The 20,789-nt window shown below is 46.1% G+C and overlaps 1 protein-coding gene across 1 annotated transcript in view; it reads right to left on the minus strand.

The window, feature by feature from the left end:
• The window catches only part of LOC112220687 (CUB and sushi domain-containing protein 2-like), a 927,456-nt gene that overhangs the window by 105,822 nt on the left and 800,845 nt on the right, over nt 1-20,789 (minus strand). Inside the window, 1 exon segment of the mRNA XM_042295064.1 lies at nt 1,051-1,239. Coding sequence (XP_042150998.1) covers nt 1,051-1,239 — 189 coding nt within the window.

Below are 20,789 nucleotides of genomic sequence, written 5' to 3' on the forward strand. Positions count from 1 at the left end.
ATTATAGTGCTCCTGTTCTGGATTATAGTACTCCTGTTCTGGATTATAGTGCTCCTGTTCTGGATTATAGTACTCCTGTTCTGGATTATAGTCTCCTGTTCTGGATTATAGTCTCCTGTTCTGGATTATAGTCTCCTGTTCTGGATTATAGTCTCCTGTTCTGGATTATAGTCTCCTGTTCTGGATTATAGTCTCCTGTTCTGGATTATAGTCTCCTTTTCTGGATTATAGTGCTCCTGTTTGGACTATAGTCTCCTGTTCTGGATTATAGTCTCCTGTTCTGGATTATAGTCTCCTGTTCTGGATTATAGTGCTCCTGTTCTGGATTATAGTGCTCCTGTTCTGGATTATAGTACTCCTGTTCTGGATTATAGTGCTCCTGTTCTGGATTATAGTACTCCTGTTCTGGATTATAGTACTCCTGTTCTGGATTATAGTGCTCCTGTTCTGGATTATAGTACTCCTGTTCTGGATTATAGTACTCCTGTTCTGGATTATAGTGCTCCTGTTCTGGATTATAGTACTCCTGTTCTGGATTATAGTACTCCTGTTCTGGATTACAGTACTCCTGTTCTGGATTACAGTACTCCTGTTCTGGATTATAGTGCTCCTGTTCTGGATTATAGTACTCCTGTTCTGGATTATAGTACTCCTGTTCTGGATTACAGTACTCCTGTTCTGGATTATAATGCTCCTGTTCTGGATTATAGTACTCCTGTTCTGGATTATAGTACTCCTGTTCTGGATTATAGTGCTCCTGTTCTGGATTATAGTACTCCTGTTCTGGATTATAGTACTCCTGTTCTGGATTATAGTGCTCCTGTTCTGGACTACAGTACTCCTGTTCTGGATTATAGTGCTCCTGTTCTGGACTACAGTGCTCCTGTTCTGGACTACAGTGCTCCTGTTGTAAAACAACAATTAAAACATTAAAATAACATTAAAACAACAATTAAATGTTAAAACATTAAAACAACATTAAAACATTAAAACAACATTAAAACATCATTAAAACAACATTAAAACATAAAAAAAGGAATAGACGCTCACCGTCAAAGATCTCCAGTTGGTCAAACTGCCGGCTGGTCTGGAAGTATTGTATAGTAAATGTGATGTTGTAGCCCGGCTCTACCTTGACCACCCAGGAACAGGACTCAAAGTGGGGGAAGCCGCTACCGGGGGACTGGCTCATGATGACACCCGTGGAGGCTGTTAGGACCTCGTTCACTGGACACGTCACTGTGAGGGGAGACAGAGCGACAGTCAGTCAACAGGCTATTTTGTCCTTTCAGAAGGTCATCTTATCTTGAGGGACTCATGTGGCCAGAATCCTTAAAAACCTTGGTAACAGTCAAGTCCAGGTTGAACCCTCAGTAAACTTGGTAACAGTCAAGTCCAGGTTGAACCCTCAGTAACCTTGGTAACAGTCAAGTCCAGGTAGAATCCTCAGTAACCTTGGTAACAGTCAAGTCCAGGTTGAATCATCAGTAACCTTGGTAACAGTCAAGTCCAGGTTGAATCCTCAGTAACCTTGGTTACAGTCAATCACAAAGGGCCAGGGAGAGGGACAGGGAGAGGGTCAGGGGAAGGGCCAGGGAGAGGGACAGGGAGACGGTCAGGGGAAGGGCCAGGGAGAGGGACAGGGAGACGGTCAGGGGAAGGGCCAGGGAGAGGGACAGGGAGACGGTCAGGGAAGGGCCAGGGAGAGGGACAGGGAAAGGGTTAGGGAGAGGGATAAGGAGAGGGTTAGGGAGAGGGACAGGGAGAGGGTTAGGGAGAGGGACAGGGAGAGGGTCAGGGGAAGGGCCAGGGAGAGGGACAGGGAAAGTGTTAGGGAGAGGGACAAGGAGAGGGTTAGGGAGAGGGACAGGGGAGGGTTAGGGAGAGGGACAGGGAGAGGGACAGGGGAGGGCCAGGGAGAGGGTCAGGGAGAGGGTCAGGGAGAGGGCCAGGGAGAGGGTCAGGGAGAGGGCCAGGGAGAGGGACAGGGAGAGGGTCAGGGAGAGGGTGAGGGGGAGGGTCAGGATGAGGGAAATGGAGAGGATTAGGGAGAGGGCCAGGGAAAGGGCCAGGGAGAGGGTTAGGGAGAGGGCCAGGGAGAGGGCCAGGGAGAGGGTCAGGTAGAGGGTCAGGGAGAGGGCCAGGGAGAGGGACAGGGACAGGGTCAGGGAGAGGACCAGGGAGAAGGTCAGGGAGAGGGAAAGGGAGAGGGTTAGGGAGAGGGTCAGGGAAAGGGTCAGGGAGAGGGCCAGGGAGAGGGTCAGGGAGAGGGTCAGAAAAAGGGTCAGGGAGAGGGCCAGGGAAAGGGTCAGGGAAGGGTCAGGGAGAGGGTCAGGGAAAGGGTCAGGGAGAGGGTCAGGGAGAGGGTCAGGGAGAGGGTCAGGGAAAGGGTCAGGGAAAGGGTCAGGGAGAGGGCCAGGAAAGGGCCAGGGAAAGGGCCAGGGAGAGGGTCAGGGAAAGGGCCAGGGAGAGGGTCAGGGAAAGGGTCAGGGAAAGGGTCAGGGAGAGGGTCAGGGAAAGGGTCAGGGAGAGGGTCAGGGAGAGGGTCAGGGAGAGGGTCAGGAAGAGGGTCAGGGAGAGGGTCAGGGAGAGGGTCAGGGAAAGGGTCAGGGAGAGGGTCAGGGAGAGGGTCAGGGAAAGGGCCAGGGAAAGGGTCAGGGAGAGGGTCAGGGAGAGGGCCAGGGAAAGGGTCAGGGAGAGGGTCAATGCAGTTGAACAACGTGATACAAAACCTAAATGCTACAACTCGACTTTGAAATGCTACATCCCCCTCATCAGAAACCAGGTTGTTAGGAGGTCCACATCGTAACGTAGTGATACCAGGTTGTCAGGAGGTCCACATCGTAACGTAGTGATACCAGGTTGTCAGGAGGTCCACATCGTAACGTAGTGATACCAGGTTGTCAGGAGGTCCACATCGTAACGTAGTGATACCAGGTTGTCAGGAGGTCCACATCGTAACGTAGTGATACCAGGTTGTCAGGAGGTCCACATCGTAACGTAGTGATACCAGGTTGTCAGGAGGTCCACATCGTAACGTAGTGATACCAGGTTGTCAGGAGGTCCACATCGTAACGTAGTGATACCAGGTTGTCAGGAGGTCCAAATCGTAACGTAGTGATACCAGGTTGTCAGGAGGTCCACATCGTAACGTAGTGATACCAGGTTGTCAGGAAGTCCACATCGTAACGTAGTGATACCAAGTTGTCAGGAGGTCCACATCGTAACGTAGTGATACCAGGTTGTCAGGAGGTCCACATCGTAACGTAGTGATACCAGGTTGTCAGGAGGTCCACATCGTAACGTAGTGATACCAGGTTGTCAGGAGGTCCACATCGTAACGTAGTGATACCAGGTTGTCAGGAGGTCCACATCGTAACGTAGTGATACCAGGTTGTCAGGAGGTCCCATCGTAACGTAGTGATACCAGGTTGTCAGGAGGTCCACATCGTAACGTAGTGATACCAGGTTGTCAGGAGATCCACATCGTAACGTAGTGATACCAAGTTGTCAGGAGGTCCACATCGTAACGTAGTGATACCAGGTTGTCAGGAGGTCCACATCGTAACGTAGTGATACCAAGTTGTCAGGAGGTCCACATCATAATGTAATAAATCACAGACCCTCTTCTGTCTACTAACTCTTTGAGAGACAGGCGCTGTTGCAAAACACTACAACGGACCTCCAATGATAAATCTGAACATGAGCCACGTGTGTCTGAACCCTGTGTGTCTAAACCCTATGTGTCTGAACCCTGTGTGTCTGAACCCTGTGTGTATGAACCCTGTGTGTCTGAACCCTGTGTGTATGAACCCTGTGTGTCTGAACCCTGTGTGTCTGAACCCTGTGTGTCTGAACCCTGTGTGTCTGAACCCTATGTGTCTGAACCCTGTGTGTCTGAACCCTGTGTGTCTGAACCCTGTGTGTCTGAACCCTGTGTGTCTGAACCCTGTGTGTCTGAACCCTGTGTGTCTGAACCCTGTGTGTCTGAACCCTGTGTGTCTGAACCCTATGTGTCTGAACCCTGTGTGTCTGAACCCTGTGTGTCTGAACCCTGTGTGTCTGAACCCTGTGTGTCTGAACCCTGTGTGTCTGAACCCTATGTGTATGAACCCTGTGTGTCTGAACCCTGTGTGTCTGAACCCTATGTGTCTGAACCCTATGTGTCTGAACCCTGTGTGTCTGAACCCTGTGTGTCTGAACCCTGTGTGTCTGAACCCTGTGTGTATGAACCCTGTGTGTCTGCCTGTCCTCCCGTCTCTGTGTTTTCCCCTCTATCATTGGTATTCCATAAATTCCATCCCAGACATTTCCTTTCAGCCCCGATTTAGACAGCAAGGAATTATCTGTTGGCTGCCTTCAATTCTTCTTGATCTGTCTCTATACATCTCTACTTCTCCCCCTCTCTCTCTCTATATATATATATATATATCTCTGTCTCTCTCTCTCCCTCTCTCCCCTCCCTCTCTCCCTCCCTCTCTCCCTCTCTCCCTCCCTCTCTCCCTCCTTCTCTCCCTCCCCCTCTCTCCATCTCTCCCTCCTTCTCTCCCTCCCTCTCTCCATCTCTCCCTCCCTCTCCCTCCCTCTCTCCCTCCCTCTCTCCTCCCTCCCTCCCTCCTCCCTCCTTCTCTCCCTCCCCCTCTCCCTCCCTCTCTCCATCTCTCCCTCCCTCTCTCCCTCCCTCTCTCCCTCTCTCCCTCCTTCTCTCCCTCCCCCTCTCCCTCCCTCTCTCCATCTCTCCCTCCCTCTCTCCCTCCCTCTCTCCCTCCCTCCCTCTCCCTCTCTCCCTCCCTCTCCCTCCTCCTTCTCTCCCTCCCCCTCTCCCTCCCTCTCTCCATCTCTCCCTCCCTCTCTCCCTCCCTCTCTCCCTCCCCTCCCTCCCTCTCTCCCTCCTTCTCTCCCTCCCCTCTCTCCATCTCTCCCTCCTTCTCTCCCTCCCTCTCTCCATCTCTCCCTCCCTCTCTCCTCCCTCTCTCCCTCCCTCTCTCCCCTCTCTCCCTCCCTCTCTCCCTCCTTCTCTCCCTCCCCCTCTCCCTCCCTCTCTCCATCTCTCCCTCCCTCTCTCCCTCCCTCCCTCCCTCTCTCCCTCCCTCTCTCCCTCCCTCTCTCTCCCCCCTCTCTCCCTCTCTCCCTCCTTCTCTCCCTCCCCCTCTCCCTCCCTCTCTCCATCTCTCCCTCCATCTCTCCCTCCTTCTCTCCCTCCCTCCCTCCCTTTCATTCTTACTTTTAATCCACAGTAATTCTCCTGATCTCCTCCATTCATGGATGAATGGACTACGGGAGGCCAGGGAAGAGAGTCTCATGGGTGGAGAAGCTTTGGAGAATAGATAAACTCCAGGAAAGGCTTGAACCCAGCTGATTGCTAAAGAGGTCCTCACTTAACTGCTTGTTAAAGGCTCTTGTTCATTAACAATGTACAATTTCAACCTTTATGTAAGCCCTTGTTTTCACCCTTTAGCAAAACCCTTGTAGTGCATCATGTGACAGGGGTCCTGAGTCCTGACATCATGTGACAGGGGTCCTGAGTCCTAACATCATGTGACAGGGGTCCTGAGTCCTAACATCATGTGACAGGGGTCCTGAGTCCTAACATCATGTGACGGGGGTCCCGAGTCCTAACATCATGTGACAGGGGTCCTGAGTCCTAAAATCATGTGACGGGGGTCCCGAGTCCTAACATCATGTGACAGGGGTCCTGAGTCCTAACATCATGTGACAGGGGTCCTGAGTCCTAACATCATGTGACAGGGGTCCCGAGTCCTAACATCATGTGACAGGGGTCCCGAGTCCTAACATCATGTGACAGGGGTCCCGAGTCCTAACATCATGTGACAGGGGTCCTGAGTCCTAACATCATGTGACAGGGGTCCTGAGTCCTAACGTCATGTGACAGGGGTCCTGAGTCCTAACATCATGTGACAGGGGTCCCGAGTCCTAACATCATGTGACAGGGGTCCTGAGTCCTAACATCATGTGACAGGGGTCCTGAGTCCTAACATCATGTGACAGGGGTCCTGAGTCCTAACATCATGTGACAGGGGTCCTGAGTCCTAACATCATGTGACAGGGGTCCTGAGTCCTAACATCATGTGACAGGGGTCCTGAGTCCTAACATCATTCTCACAGCTGCAATATCAAGAGCTCTGTCTGTCTGTCTGTCTGTCTGTCTGTCTGTCTGTCTGTCTGTCTGTCTGTCTGTCTGTCTGTCTGTCTGTCTGTCTGTCTGTCTGTCTGTCTGTCTGTCTGTCTGTCTGTCTGTCTGTCTGTCTGTCTGTCTGTCTGTCTGTGACTATATGTCTGGTTCCAACTGAGAAAAAGCTAAGATTTATTGTACGCAGCCTGTCTGTTGCACATTTCATAAAAGGCTGAAAACAAGTCATCCGTCAGGCTATATAAAGGTATATATATATATATATAAAGGTAGTAGCTTACCGTGAACTGAAGACTTGTACTTTATGCTTTTCTAGTTACACATGTAGTATACCTAGAATGACGAGGCTGTAAACTGAACATTTGTCAAACCTGAATGTCAAAGGATCAGATTCTACAGGTTGAAATCTACGTGTCTACTCCTCTAATTACCGGACAGCAGTTCATTAAAGGATCAGATTCTACAGGTTGAAATCTACGTGTCTACTCCTCTAATTACCGGACAGCAGTTCATTAAAGGATCAGATTCACTTTACAGAGTGACAGACAGCAGTCTATTAATCCCTGTAGTAAAGATCACCTAATGATCAGTTTGTTCCAACACAGGGATAAAACTCATGGTTAGTTTGACCTTTTCAGACAGCAAGCATCTCACGTCTGGCTCTCTGAGCCATTAAGTTGATGATATGAGACAGTGAAGAGAAGAGACAGAGAAGAGACAGAAGAGAGACAGAGCCAGAGAAGAGAATATAGACAGAAGAGAGACAGAGACAGAAGAGAGACAGAGACAGAGAAGAGAATATAGACAGAAGAGAGACAGAGACAGAGAAGAGAATATAGACAGAAGAGAGACAGAGACAGAGAAGAGAATATAGACAGAAGAGAGACAGAGACAGAGAAGAGAATATAGACAGAAGAGAGACAGAGAAGAGACAGAGACAGAAGAGAGACAGAGACAGAGAAGAGAATATAGACAGAAGAGAGACAGAGACAGAGAAGAGAATAGAGACAGAAGAGAGACAGAGAAGAGACAGAGAAGAGAAGAGACAGAAGTGAGACAGAGACAGAGAAGAGAAAATAGACACAGAGAAGAGAAAATAGACAGAAGAGAGACAGAGAAGAGACAGAGAAGAGAAGAGACAGAGACAGAAGAGAGACAGCGACAGAGACAGAGAGAGAGAGGAGAATAGAGACAGAAGAGAGACAGAGACAGAGACAGAGACAGAGAGAGAGAGAGAGAAAGAGAGAAAGAAAGAGAAGAGACAGAAGAGAGACAGAGCCAGAGAAGAGAATATAGACAGAAGAGAGACAGAGACAGAGAAGAGAATATAGACAGAAGAGAGACAGAGACAGAGAAGAGAATATAGACAGAAGAGAGACAGAGACAGAGAAGAGAATATAGACAGAAGAGAGACAGAGACAGAGAAGAGAATATAGACAGAAGAGAGACAGAGACAGAGAAGAGAATATAGACAGAAGAGAGACAGAGACAGAGAAGAGAATATAGACAGAAGAGAGACAGAGACAGAGAAGAGAATATAGACAGAAGAGAGACAGAGACAGAGAAGAGAATATAGACAGAAGAGAGACAGAGAAGAGACAGAGAAGAGACAGAGAAGAGACAGAGAAGAGAATATAGACAGAAGAGAGACAGAGAAGAGACAGAGACAGAGAAGAGAATATAGACAGAAGAGAGACAGAGAGAGAGACAGAGACAGAGAAGAGAATATAGACAGAAGAGAGACAGAGACAGAGAAGAGAATATAGACAGAAGAGAGACAGAGACAGAGAAGAGAATATAGACAGAAGAGAGACAGAGAAGAGACAGAGAAAGAAATATAGACAGAAGAGAGACAGAGAAGAGACAGAGAAGAGAATATAGACAGAAGAGAGACAGAGACAGAGAAGAGAATATAGACAGAAGAGAGACAGAGAAGAGACAGAGAAGAGACAGAGAAGAGACAGAGAAGAGAATATAGACAGAAGAGAGACAGAGAAGAGACAGAGACAGAGAAGAGAATATAGACAGAAGAGAGACAGAGAAGAGACAGAGAAGAGAATATAGACAGAAGAGAGACAGAGAAGAGACAGAGACAGAGAAGAGAATATAGACAGAAGAGAGACAGAGAAGAGACAGAGAAGAGAATATAGACAGAAGAGAGACAGAGAAGAGAAGAGAATATAGACAGAAGAGAGACAGAGAAGAGACAGAGAAGAGAATATAGACAGAAGAGAGACAGAGAAGAGACAGAGAAGAGAATATAGACAGAAGAGAGACAGAGACAGAGAAGAGAATATAGACAGAAGAGAGACAGAGAAGAGACAGAGAAGAGAGACAGAGAAGAGACAGAGAAGAGAATATAGACAGAAGAGAGACAGAGAAGAGACAGAGACAGAGAAGAGAATATAGACAGAAGAGAGACAGAGAAGAGACAGAGAAGAGAATATAGACAGAAGAGAGACAGAGACAGAGAAGAGAATATAGACAGAGAGAGAGACAGAGAAGAGACAGAGAAGAGAATATAGACAGAAGAGAGACAGAGAAGAGACAGAGACAGAGAAGAGAATATAGACAGAAGAGAGACAGAGAAGAGACAGAGAAGAGAATATAGACAGAAGAGAGACAGAGACAGAGAAGAGAATATAGACAGAAGAGAGACAGAGAAGAGACAGAGAAGAGACAGAGAAGAGAATATAGACAGAAGAGAGACAGAGAAGAGACAGAGACAGAGAAGAGAAATATAGACAGAAGAGAGACAGAGAAGAGACAGAGAAGAGAATATAGAGAGAAGAGAGAGAGACAGAGACAGAGAAGAGAATATAGACAGAAGAGACAGAGAAGAGACAGAGAAGAGACAGAAAGAGACAGAGAAGAGAATAGAGACAGAGAAGACAGAGAGAGACAGAGACAGAGAAAGAATATACAGAAGAGAGACAGAGAAGAGAGAGAGAGACAGAGAAGAGAATATAGACAGAGAAGAGACAGAGAAGAGACAGAGAAGAGACAGAGACAGAGAATATAGACAGAGAAGAGACAGAGACAGAGACAGAGAATATAGACAGAAGAGAGACAGAGACAGAGAAGAGACAGAGAAGAGAATATAGACAGAGAAGAGAGACAGAGAAGAGACAGAGACAGAGAAGAGAATATAGACAGAAGAGAGACAGAGAAGAGACAGAGAAGAGACAGACAGAGAGAAATATAGACAGAGAAGAGACAGAGAAGAGACAGAGAAGAGACAGAGACAGAGAATATAGACAGAGAAGAGACAGAGACAGAGACAGAGAATATAGACAGAAGAGAGACAGAGACAGAGAAGAGACAGAGAAGAGAATATAGACAGAAGAGAGACAGAGAAGAGACAGAGACAGAGAATATAGACAGAGAAGAGACAGAGACAGAGACAGAGAATATAGACAGAAGAGAGACAGAGACAGAGAAAGAGACAGAGAAAGAGAATATAGACAGAAGAGAGACAGAGAAGAGACAGAGACAGAGAAGAGACAGAGACAGAGACAGAGAAGAGAATATAGACAGAGAAGAGACAGAGACAGAGAAGAGACAGAGAAGAGAATATAGACAGAAGAGAGACAGAGAAGAGAATATAGACAGAAGAGAGACAGAGAAGAGACAGAGACAGAGAAGAGACAGAGACAGAGAAGAGACAGAGACAGAGACAGAGAAGAGAATATAGACAGAAGAGAGACAGAGAAGAGACAGAGAAGAGAATATAGACAGAAGAGACAGAGAAGAGACAGAGAAGAGAATATAGACAGAAGAGAGACAGAGAAGAGACAGAGAAGAGAATATAGACAGAAGAGAGACAGAGAAGAGACAGAGAAGAGAATAGACAGACAGAAGAGAAACAGAGAAGAGACAGAGACAGAGACAGAGAAGAGAATATAGACAGAGACAGAGACAGAGACAGAGACAGAGAAGAGAATATAGACAGAGACAGAGAAGAGAATATAGACAGAGACAGAGAAGAGAATATAGACAGAGAAGAGACAGAGACAGAGACAGAGAAGAGAATATAGACAGAGACAGAGACAGAGAAGAGAATATAGACAGAAGAGAGACAGAGAAGAGAATATAGACAGAGAAGAGACAGAGACAGAGACAGAGAAGAGAGACATAGACAGAGAAGAGACAGAGACAGAGACAGAAGAATATAGACAGAGACAGAGACAGAGAAGAGAATATAGACAGAAGAGAGACAGAGAAGAGAATATAGACAGAGAAGAGAATATAGACAGAAGAGAGACAGAGAAGAGAATATAGACAGAGAAGAGACAGAGACAGAGAAGAGACAGAGAAGAGAATATAGACAGAAGAGACAGAGAAGAGACAGAGACAGAGAGAGAGAGAGACAGAGACAGAGACAGAGAAGAGAATATAGACAGAAGAGAGACAGAGAAGAGACAGAGACAGAGAAGAGACAGAGACAGAGACAGAGAAGAGAATATAGACAGAAGAGAGACAGAGAAGAGACAGAGACAGAGACAGAGACAGAGACAGAGACAGAGACAGAGACAGAGACAGAGACAGAGACAGAGACAGAGAAGAGACAGAGAAGAGACAGAGAAGAGAATATAGACAGAAGAGAGAGACAGAAGAGAATATAGACAGAAGAGAAACAGAGAAGAGACAGAGACAGAGACAGAGAAGAGAATATAGACAGAGAAGAGACAGAGACAGAGAAGAGACAGAGAAGAGAATAGACAGAGAATAGAGACAGAGAAGAGACAGAGACAGAGAAGAGAATATAGACAGAAGAGAAACAGAGAAGAGACAGAGAAGAGACAGAGACAGAACAGAGACAGAGACAGAGACAGAAGAGAGACAGAGACAGAGAGAAGAGAATATAGACAGAGAAGAGACAGAGACAGAGAAGAGACAGAGAAGAGAATATAGACAGAAGAGAGACAGAGAAGAGACAGAGACAGAGAAGAGAATATAGACAGAAGAGAAACAGAGAAGAGACAGAGAAGAGACAGAGAAGAGACAGAGACAGAAGATAGACAGAGAAGAGAATATAGACAGAGAAGAATATAGAATATAGACAGACAGAGAGACAGAGACAGAGACAGAGAATATAGACAGAAGAAGAGACAGAGACAGAGACAGAGAATATAGACAGAAGAGAGACAGAGACAGAGAAGAGACAGAGAAGAGAATATAGACAGAAGAGAGACAGAGAAGAGACAGAGACAGAGAAGATATATAGACAGAAGAGACAGAGAAGAGACAGAGAAGAGAATAGAGACAGAAGAGAGACAGAGAAGAGACAGAGACAGAGAATATAGACAGAAGAGAGACAGAGACAGAGAATATAGACAGAAGAGAGACAGAGAAGAGACAGAGACAGAGAAGAGAATATAGACAGAAGAGAGACAGAGACAGAGACAGAGAATATAGACAGAGAAGAGACAGAGACAGAGACAGAGAATATAGACAGAAGAGAGACAGAGACAGAGAAGAGACAGAGAAGAGAATATAGACAGAGAAGAGAATATAGACAGAAGAGAGACAGAGACAGAGACAGAGAATATAGACAGAGAAGAGACAGAGACAGAGACAGAGAATATAGACAGAAGAGACAGAGACAGAGAAATAGACAGAGAAGAGAATATAGACAGAAGAGACAGAGAAGAGACAGAGACAGAGAAGAGAATATAGACAGAAGAGAGACAGAGAAGAGACAGAGAAGAGACAGAGAAGAGACAGAGACAGAAGATAGACAGAAGAGAGACAGAGACAGAGACAGAGAAGAGAATATAGACAGAAAGAGAGACAGAGAGAGAGACAGAGACAGAGAATATAGACAGAAGAGAGACAGAGACAGAGAATATAGACAGAAGAGAGACAGAGACAGAGAATATAGACAGAAGAGAGACAGAGACAGAGAATATAGACAGAAGAGAGACAGAGACAGAGAAGAGACAGAAAGAGAATATAGACAGAAGAGAGACAGAGAAGAGACAGAGACAGAGAAGAGAATATAGACAGAAGAGAAACAGAGAAGAGACAGAGAAGAGAATATAGACAGAAGAGAGACAGAGAAGAGACAGAGAAGAGAAGAGAGACAGAAGAGAGACAGAGAAGAGACAGAGACAGAGAAGAGACAGAGAGAGACAGATAGACAGAAGAGAGACAGAGACAGAGAATAGACAGAAGAGAGACAGAGACAGAGAAGAGAATATAGACAGAAGAGAGACAGAGAAGAGACAGAGACAGAGAAGAGAATATAGACAGAAGAGAGACAGAGAAGAGACAGAGAAGAGAGAATATACAGACAGAGAGAGACAGAGAAGAGACAGAGACAGAGAAGAGACAGAGAAGAGAATATAGACAGAGAGAGAGACAGAGACAGAGAAGAGAATATAGACAGAAGAGAGACAGAGAAGAGACAGAGAAGAGAATATAGACAGAAGAGACAGAGAAGAGACAGAGACAGAGAAGAGACAGAGAAGAGAATATAGACAGAAGAGAGACAGAGACAGAGAAGAGACAGAGAAGAGAATATAGACAGAAGAGAAACAGAGAAGAGACAGAGAAGAGAATATAGACAGAAGAGAGACAGAGAAGAGACAGAGAAGAGAATATAGACAGAAGAGAGACAGAGAAGAAACAGAGAAGAGAATATAGACAGAGAAGAGAATAGAGACAGAAGAGAGACAGAGACAGAGAAGAGACAGAGAAGAGACAGAGAAGAGAAGAGACAGAAGTGAGACAGAGACAGAGAAGAAAGAGACAGAAGTGAGACAGAGACAGAGAAGAGACAGAGAAGAGACAGAGAAGAGAAGAGACAGAAGTGAGACAGAGAAAAAAGACAGACAGAAGAGAGACAGAGACAGAGAAGAGAATATAGACAGAGAGAGACAGAGAAGAGACAGAGAAGAGACAGAGAAGAGACAGAGAAGAGACAGAGACAGAGAATATAGACAGAGAAGAGACAGAGACAGAGAAGAGAATATAGACAGAAGAGAGACAGAGACAGAGAAGAGAATATAGACAGAGAAGAGACAGAGACAGAGAAGAGAATATAGACAGAGAAGAGAATATAGACAGAGAAGAGAATATAGACAGAGAAGAGAATATAGACAGAGAAGAGAAAAGAGACAGAAGAGAGACAGAGAAGAGAATATAGACAGAGAAGAGACAGAGACAGAGAAGAGAATATAGACAGAGAAGAGACAGAGACAGAGAAGAGAATATAGACAGAGAAGAGAATATAGACAGAGAAGAGACAGAGACAGAGAAGAGAAAATAGACAGAAGAGAGACAGAGACAGAGAAGAGAATATAGACAGAGAAGAGACAGAGACAGAGAAGAGAAAATAGACAGAAGAGAGACAGAGACAGAGAAGAGAATATAGACAGAGAAGAGACAGAGACAGAGAAGAGAATAGACAGAAGAGAGAGACAGACAGAGAGAGAAGAGACAGAGAAGAGACAGAGAAGAGACAGAAGTGAGACAGAGACAGAGAAGAGAAAATAGACAGAAGAGAGACAGAGACAGAGAAGAGACAGATAGACAGAGAAGAGACAGACAAGAGACAGAGAAGAGACAGAGAGAGAGAGAGAGAAGAGACAGAGACAGAGAGAGACAGAGAATAGAGACAGAGACAGAGAGACAGAGAAGAGAAGAGAGAGAGAGAGACAGAGACAGAGAAGAGAGAGAGAGACAGAAGAGAGACAGAGACAGAGAAGAGACAGAGAAGACAGAAAGAGAAGAGACAGAGAGAGAAGAGACAGAAGAAGAGAGACAGAGAGAGAGAAAAGACAGAAGAGACAGACAGAGACAGAGACAGAGACAGAGAAGAGACAGAGAGAGAGAAGAGACAGAGAGAGACAGAGACAGAGAGAGAAAATAGACAGAAGAGAGACAGAGACAGAGAAGAGAATATAGACAGAGAAGAGACAGAGAAGAGACAGAGACAGAGAAGAGACAGAGAAGAGACAGAGACAGAGACAGACAGAGAAGAGACAGAGAAGAGACAGAGAAGAGACAGAGAAGACAGACAGAAAGAGACAGAGACAGAGAAGAGACAGAGAAGAGAGAGAGACAGAGAGAGAGACAGAGACAGAGAAGAGAAAATAGACAGAAGAGAGACAGAGACAGAGAAGAGAATATAGACAGAGAAGAGACAGAGACAGAGAAGAGAATATAGACAGAAGAGAGACAGAGACAGAGAATAGACAGAAGAGAGACAGAGACAGAGAATATAGACAGAAGAGAGACAGAGACAGAGAAGAGAGACAGAGACAGAGAGAATATAGACAGAAGAGAGACAGAGAAGAGACAGAGACAGAGAAGAGAATATAGACAGAAGAGAGACAGAGAAGAGACAGAGAAGAGAATATAGACAGAAGAGAGACAGAGAAGAGACAGAGAAGAGAATATAGACAGAAGAGACAGAGAAGAGACAGAGACAGAGAAGAGACAGAGAAGAGAATATAGACAGAAGAGAGACAGAGACAGAGAATAGAGACAGAAGAGAGACAGAGACAGAGAAGAGAATATAGACAGAAGAGAGACAGAGAAGAGACAGAGACAGAGAAGAGAATAGACAGACAGAAGAGAGACAGAGAAGAGACAGAGAAGAGAATATAGACAGAAGAGAGACAGAGAGAGACAGAGACAGAGAAGAGACAGAGAAGAGAATATAGACAGAAGAGAGACAGAGACAGAGAAGAGAATATAGACAGAAGAGAGACAGAGAAGAGACAGAGAAGAGAATATAGACAGAAGAGAGACAGAGAAGAGACAGAGACAGAGAAGAGAGAGAGAAGAGAATAGACAGAGACAGACAGAGACAGAGAAGAGACAGAGAAGAGAAGAGAATATAGACAGAAGAGAAACAGAGAAGAGACAGAGAAGAGAATATAGACAGAAGAGAGACAGAGAAGAGACAGAGAAGAGAATATAGACAGAAGAGAGACAGAGAAGAAACAGAGAAGAGAATATAGACAGAGAAGAGAATAGAGACAGAGAGAGAGACAGAGACAGAGAGAGAGACAGAGAAGAGACAGAGAAGAGAAGAGACAGAAGTGAGACAGAGACAGAGAGAGAGAAGAGACAGAGACAGAGACAGAGACAGAGAAGAGACAGAGAGAGAGACAGAGAGAGAAGAGACAGAAGTGAGAGACAGAGAAGAGAGACAGACAGAGAGAGAGACAGAGACAGAGAAGAGAATATAGACAGAGAAGAGACAGAGAAGAGACAGAGAAGAGACAGAGAAGAGACAGAGACAGAGAATATAGACAGAGAAGAGACAGAGACAGAGAAGAGAGAGAATATAGACAGAAGAGAGACAGAGACAGAGAAGAGAATATAGACAGAGAAGAGACAGAGACAGAGAAGAGAATATAGACAGAGAAGAGAATATAGACAGAGAAGAGAATATAGACAGAGAAGAGAATATAGACAGAGAAGAGAAAATAGACAGAAGAGAGACAGAGAAGAGAATATAGACAGAGAAGAGACAGAGACAGAGAAGAGAATATAGACAGAGAAGAGACAGAGACAGAGAAGAGAATATAGACAGAGAAGAGAATATAGACAGAGAAGAGACAGAGACAGAGAAGAGAAAATAGACAGAAGAGAGACAGAGACAGAGAAGAGAAGAGACAGAGAAGAGACAGAGACAGAGAGAAGAGAAAATAGACAGAAGAGACAGAGACAGAGAAGAGAATATAGACAGAGAAGAGACAGAGACAGAGAAGAGAAAATAGACAGAAGAGAGACAGAGACAGAGAAGAGACAGAGAGAGACAGAGAAGAGACAGAGAACAGAGACAGAGACAGAGAAAATAGACAGACAGAGAGACAGAGACAGAGAGAGAATATAGACAGAGAAGAGACAGAGAGAGAGACAGAGAAGAGACAGAGAAGAGACAGAGAAGAGACAGAGACAGAGAATATAGACAGAGAAGAGACAGAGACAGAGAAGAGAATATAGACAGAAGAGACAGAGACAGAGAAGAGAATAGAGACAGAGAGAGAGACAGAGACAGAGAGAGAGACAGAGAAGAGACAGAGAGAAAGAGACAGAGAAGAGACAAGAGACAGAGTGAGACAGAGACAGAGAAGAGAGAAATAGACAGAAGAGAGACAGAGACAGAAGAGACAGAGAAGAGACAGAGAGAGAGAGAGAGACAGAGACAGACAGAGACAGAGAAGAGAAATAGACAGAGAGAGAGAGAGACAGAGACAGAGAAGATAGACAGAGAAGAGACAGAGAAGAGACAGAGAAGAGACAGAGAAGAGACAGAGACAGAGAAGAGACAGAGAGAAGAGACAGAGAAGAGAGAGAGAAGAGACAGAGAAGAGAGAGAGAAGAGACAGAGACAGAGAAGAGACAGAGAAGAGAAGAGACAGAGAAGAGACAGAGACAGAGAAGAGAAAATAGACAGAAGAGAGACAGAGACAGAGAAGAGAATATAGACAGAGAAGAGACAGAGACAGAGAAGAGAAAATAGACAGAAGAGAGACAGAGACAGAGAAGAGACAGAGAAGAGACAGAGAAGAGAAGAGACAGAAGTGAGACAGAGACAGAGAAGAGAAAATAGACAGAAGAGAGACAGAGACAGAGAAGAGAATATAGACAGAGAAGAGACAGAGAAGAGACAGAGAAGAGACAGAGAAGAGACAGAGAAGAGACAGAGACAGAGAATATAGACAGAGAAGAGACAGAGACAGAGAAGAGAATATAGACAGAAGAGAGACAGAGACAGAGAAGAGAATAGAGACAGAAGAGAGACAGAGACAGAGAAGAGACAGAGAAGAGAGACAGAGAAGAGAAGAGACAGAGAAGAGAAGAGACAGAGAAGACAGAGACAGAGAAGAGAAAATAGACAGAAGAGAGACAGAGACAGAGAAGAGAATATAGACAGAGAAGAGACAGAGAAGAGACAGAGAAGAGACAGAGAAGAGACAGAGAGAGAGAGAGACAGAGAGAGAGACAGAGAAGAGACAGAGACAGAGACAGAGAAGAGACAGAGAAGAGACAGAGACAGAGAAGAGAGACAGAGAGAGAGAGAGAGACAGAGACAGAGACAGAGACAGAGAAGAGAAAATAGACAGAAGAGAGACAGAGACAGAGAAGAGAATATAGACAGAGAAGAGACAGAGACAGAGAAGAGAAAATAGACAGAAGAGAGACAGAGACAGAGAAGAGACAGAGAAGAGACAGAGAAGAGAAGAGACAGAAGTGAGACAGAGACAGAGAGAGAAAATAGACAGAAGAGAGACAGAGACAGAGAAGAGAATATAGACAGAGAAGAGACAGAGAAGAGACAGAGAAGAGACAGAGAAGAGACAGAGAAGAGACAGAGACAGAGAATATAGACAGAGAAGAGACAGAGACAGAGAAGAGAATATAGACAGAAGAGAGACAGAGACAGAGAAGAGAATAGAGACAGAAGAGAGACAGAGACAGAGAAGAGACAGAGAAGAGACAGAGAAGAGAAGAGACAGAAGTGAGACAGAGACAGAGAAGAGAAAATAGACAGAAGAGAGACAGAGACAGAGAAGAGAATATAGACAGAGAAGAGACAGAGAAGAGACAGAGAAGAGACAGAGAAGAGACAGAGAAGAGACAGAGAAGAGAATATAGACAGAGAAGAGACAGAGACAGAGAAGAGAATATAGACAGAAGAGAGACAGAGACAGAGAAGAGACAGAGAAGAGACAGAGAAGAGAAGAGACAGAAGTGAGACAGAGACAGAGACAGAGAAGAATAGAAAACAGAGAAGAGAAAATAGACAGAAGAGAGACAGAGAAGAGACAGAGAAGAGAAGAGACAGAGACAGAAGAGAGACAGAGACAGAGAAGAGACAGAGACAGAGACAGAGACAGAGAAGAGACAGAGACAGAGAGAGAGAGAGAGAATAGAAGAGAAGAGAAGAGAAGAGACAGAAGAGAGACAGAGACAGAGAAGAGACAGAGAAGAGAAGAGACAGAGACAGAGAAGAGACGAGACAGAAGAGAGACAGAGACAGAGAGAGAGAGAGAATAGAAGAGACGAGACAGAAGAGAGACAGAGACAGAGAGAGAGAGAGAGAATAGGAGAGAAGAGACAGAAGAGAGACAGAGACAGAGACAGAGACAGAGAAGAGACAGAGACAGAAGAGACAGAGAAGAAACGGAGAAGAGAATTGAGACAGAAGAGAGACAGAGAAGAGACGGAGAAGAGAATTGAGACAGAAGAGAGACAGAGAAGAGACGGAGAAGAGACAGAGAAGAGAATTGAGACAGAACAGAGACAGAGAAGAGACGGAGAAGAGACAGAGACAGAGAAGAGATGGAGAAGAGACGGAGAAGAGACAGAGACAGAGAAGAGATGGAGAAGAGACGGAGAAGAGACAGAGACGGAGAAGAGACAGAGACAGAGAAGAGATGGAGAAGAGACAGAAGAGAGACAGGGAAGAGACGGAGACAGAGAAGAGACAGAGAAGAGACAGAGACAGAGAAGAGAATAGAGACAGAAGAGAGACAGGGAAGAGAGAAGAGATGGAGAAGAGGCAGAGAAGAGACGGAGAAGAGACAGAGAAGAGACGGAGAAGAGACAGAAGAGAGACAGGGAAGAGACAGAGACAGAGACAGAGAAGAGACAGAGAAGAGACGGAGAAGAAAAGAGACCGAGTAGAGAGAAGAGAAACAAAGAAGAGACAGAGAAGAGACAGAATAGAGACAGAGACAGAAGAGACAGAAGAGAGACAGAGAAGAGACAGAAGAGAGAAAGAAGAGAGACAGAGAAGAGACAGAGACAGAATAGAGACAGACAGAGAGAGATAGAGAAGAGACAGAGACAGAATAGAGACAGAGACAGAGAGAGGCAGAAGAGAGGCAGAGAGAGAGACAGAGAAGAGACGAGAAGACAATATTATATATTTTACCAAGTCATACCACACACTCGTTAAATATATTGCACCCACCCACACACACATACACACACACACACACACACACACACACACACACACACACACACACCGTAGCACAGTGCTCTGTGGAGGAAGCTGTTTGATTAGCATAATCCACCGGGCGATAACGAGCTGATCTGAGTGAGACCAGGCTTTTCCATCTACCAGTAGTAGGAGCACAACACTGTACACAAGACACAGAGAGAGAGAGAGAGAGAGTGAGTGAGAGACAGAGAGAGGGAGAGAGAGAGAGAGAGACAGAGACAGCGAGAGAGAGAGAGAGAGAGAGAGAGAGAGGGAGGGAGGGAGGGAGGGATTGAGGGAGGGAGGGAGGGAGGGACAGAGACAGAGACAGAGACAGAGACAGAGACAGAGACAGAGACAGAGACAGAGACAGAGACAGAGAGACAGAGACAGAGACAGAGACAGAGACAGAGACAGAGACAGGGAGACAGGGAGGGGGAGGGAGACAGGGAGGGAGACAGGGAGGGAGGGAGGGAGGGAGGGAGGGAGGGGGAGGGAGGGGGAGGGAGGGAGGGAGGGAGGGAGGGAGGGAGGGAGGGAGGGAGGAACCAGGGTAGGCTGACTAAAGATACACTATAGAAGTATAACAGGGATTAAGGACCTAAGAACCAGACATCCCAACCGTATGCATGTTATGCGTGTCTCTCTGTGTGTGTATGTGGTTGGCGTGTCTCTGTGTGTGTGGTTGGCGTGTCTCTGTGTGTGTGTGGTTGGCGTGTCTCTGTGTGTGTGTGGTTGGCGTGTCTCTGTGTGTGTGTGGTTGGCGTGTCTCTGTGTGTGTGTATGTGGTTGGCGTGTCTCTCTGTGTGTGTGTGGTTGGCGTGTCTCTGTGTGTGTGTGGTTGGCGTGTCTCTCTGTGTGTGTGTGGTTGGCGTGTCTCTGTGTGTGTGTGGTTGGCGTGTCTCTGTGTGTGTGTGGTTGGCGTGTCTCTGTGTGTGTGTGCTTTGCGTGTCTCTATGTGTGTGTGGTTGGCGTGTCTCTGTGTGTGTGTGGTTGGCGTGTCTCTGTGTGTGTGTGGTTGGCGTGTCTCTGTGTGTGTGTGGTTGGCGTGTCTTTGTGTGTGTGTGGTTGGCGTGTCTCTGTGTGTGTGTGGTTGGCGTGTCTCTGTGTGTGTGTGGTTGGCGTGTCTCTGTGTGTGTGTGGTTGGCGTGTCTCTGTGTGTGTGTGGTTGGCGTGTCTCTGTGTGTGTGTGGTTGGCGTGTCTCTGTGTGTGTGTGGTTGGCGTGTCTCTCTGTGTGTGTGTGGTTGGCGTGTCTCTGTGTGTGTGTGGTTGGCGTGTCTCTGTGTGTGTGTGGTTGGCGTGTCTCTGTGTGTGTGTGCTTGGCGTGTCTCTGTGTGTGTGTGTGGTTGGCGTGTCTCTGTGTGTGTGTGGTTGGCGTGTCTCTGTGTGTATGTGGTTGGCGTGTCTCTGTGTGTATGTGGTTGGCGTGTCTCTGTGTGTGTGTGGTTGGCGTGTCTCTGTGTGTGTGTGGTTGGCGTGTCTCTGTGTGTGTGTGGTTGGCGTGTCTCTCTGTGTGTGTGTGGTTGGCGTGTCTCTGTGTGTGGCTGGCGTGTCTCTGTGTGTGTGTGGTTGGCGTGTCTCTGTGTGTGTGTGCTTTGCGTGTCTCTATGTGTGTGTGGTTGGCGTGTCTCTCTGTGTGTGTGTGGTTGGCGTGTCTCTGTGTGTGTGTGGTTGGCGTGTCTCTG

Source organism: Oncorhynchus tshawytscha, linkage group LG13, assembly GCF_018296145.1.
Source record: "Oncorhynchus tshawytscha isolate Ot180627B linkage group LG13, Otsh_v2.0, whole genome shotgun sequence".
NCBI lineage: Eukaryota > Metazoa > Chordata > Actinopteri > Salmoniformes > Salmonidae > Oncorhynchus > Oncorhynchus tshawytscha.